Source organism: Palaemon carinicauda, chromosome 4 (assembly GCF_036898095.1).
Source record: "Palaemon carinicauda isolate YSFRI2023 chromosome 4, ASM3689809v2, whole genome shotgun sequence".
In the NCBI taxonomy this organism is placed as follows: domain Eukaryota; kingdom Metazoa; phylum Arthropoda; class Malacostraca; order Decapoda; family Palaemonidae; genus Palaemon; species Palaemon carinicauda.
This window is the reverse complement of record NC_090728.1, coordinates 170396070-170398548: the sequence shown is the minus strand read 5'-3', so window position 1 is coordinate 170398548 and position 2479 is coordinate 170396070. Positions and strand designations below refer to the sequence as shown.

The following is a 2479-nucleotide window of genomic DNA, read 5'->3' as shown; positions in this document are numbered from 1 at the left end:
TGAGAAGCATTCCCATAAATATTGGTCCACATTTCTATGATCAATTTCTAAACGAGTAAATATTATCTTCAACATGCGAAGGTAGTTAGCGATGCTAAAAAAATCCAAATGACTTAGCGTTTTAGAAATGATTGAATATTACTAGTTTTTCATAAGTATTGTAATTAGATTCCCATAGAGCTGTGACCTCAAATCTATTTCCAAACGTCAGTAAACTAGAATACTTTTATACCTCTACTAGTGTATGCAACCTGACAAAAATGACAGCTGATTTTATAGATAGATATACATACACGCACCTCTCTCACCAGGGTATGACTACACTCTCCCATCTATCCAAGGGAAGGAGAGAGCTCTGCGTGGCTAGAAAAAGCATATATATATAAATATACATATGTATATATATATACATACATATTTATACATATATATATGTATATATGTATATTTATTTATTTATACACACACACACACACACACACACACATATATATATATATATATATATATATATATATATATGTATATATATATGTATGTATATTTATTCATATGTATATACATATATATATATATATATATATATATATATATTTATATATACACATATATATACATATATATATATATATATATATATATATATATATATATATATATATATATATATATATATATATATATATATATATATATTATATATATATATATATATATATATATATATATATATATATAATCATACACTTACTCATTATATTGGATTATAAGGGATATGTTCAAAGATTAGTCTGCTTGAGGTGTTGTTATTAATTCCAGCCAGATTTGGCAGGTGGATTTCCGAAAAACTCACGAATAAGTGAAAAACTCATAAATAAGAGAAAAACTCATAAATTAGTGGAAAACTCATAAACTGGATTAAAATTTTCCGAATTATGAAGAGAAATATTAATTTTTTCAGAACACTTCAGAAAACAAGAAAGGGAGTCAGATCACTCTACATTTCTTACATTATGATTAATGATCCTGGAACTTCTTCCATTATGATTAATGATCCTGGATCTTCTTTCATTATGATTAATGATCCTGGATCTTCTCTCCTTATAATTAATGATCTTGGATCTTCTTCTATTATGATTAATGATTATGGATCTACTTCCATTATGATTAATGATCCTGGATCTTCTTATATTATGATTAATGATTATGGATCTTCTAATAATATGATTAATGATTATGGATCTACTTCCATTATAATCAACGATCCTGGATCTTCTCATATTATGATTCCTGGATCTTCCTCCATTGTGATTAATAATCCTAAATCTTCTTGTATAATGATTAATGATCCTGTATCTTCTTCCATTATGATTAATGATCCTGGATCTTCTTTCATTATGAAAAATTATCCTGGATCTTCTTGTATTATGATTAATAATTATGGATCTACTTCCATTATGATTAATGATCCTGGATCTTCTTATATTATAATTAATGATTATGGATCCATTATGATTAATGATCCTGGATCTTCTTATATTATGATTAATGATCCTGGATCTTCTTCCATCATGATTAATGATCCTGGATCTTCTTTCATTACGAATATTGATTCTGGATTTTCTTATATTATGATTAATGATTATGGATCTACTTCCATTATCATTAATGTTCCTGGATCTTCTTATATTATGATTAATGATCCAGAATCTTCTTATATTAGGATTAATGATCATGGATCTTCCTCCATTATGATTAATGATCATGGATCTTATATTATGATTAATGATCCTGGATTTTCTTATATTATGATTAATGATCATGGATCCTCTTTCATTATGAATGATGATCCTGGATTTTCTCTCATTATAATTAATGATCATGGATCTTCTTATGTTATGATTAATGATCCTGGATCTTTTAATATTATGATTAATGATCCTGGATCTTCTTATATTATGATTAATGATCCTGGATCTTCTTTCATTATGAATAATGATCCTGGATCTTCTCTCTTTATGATTAATGATCCTGTATCTTATTTCATCATGATTAATGATCTCAGGTCGTCTTCCATTATGATTAATGATCCTGGATCTTCTTTCATTTTGATTGATGCTCCTGGATCTTTTCTCATTATGAATAATGATCCTGGATCTTCTTCCATTATGACTAATGATCCTGTATCTTGTTTCATTATGATTAATGATCCCAGATCGTCTTCCATTATGATTAATAATCCTTGGTCTTCTTTCATTATGATTAATGATCTTTGATCTTTTTATATTATGATTAAGGATCCTAGATCTTCTTCCATTATGGTTAAGGATCCTGGATCTTCTTACAGTATGATTAATTATCCTGGATATTCTTTCATTATGATTAATGATCCTTGATCTTCTTATATTAGGATTAATGATCCAGGATCTTTTTTTCATTATGATTAATAATCCTAGACCTTCTTTCATTATGATTATTG

The 2479-nt window shown here is 26.9% G+C and overlaps 1 protein-coding gene across 1 annotated transcript; it reads left to right on the top strand.

The window, feature by feature from the left end:
* The first annotated feature begins 1013 nt into the window (after positions 1 to 1013).
* Positions 1014 to 2276, top strand: LOC137639752 (autotransporter CRAC-like). The gene has a single exon (XM_068371996.1). It carries the CDS (start codon positions 1014 to 1016, stop codon positions 2274 to 2276), a length of 1263 nt encoding a protein of 420 aa, XP_068228097.1.
* Positions 2277 to 2479: the final 203 nt, after the last annotated feature.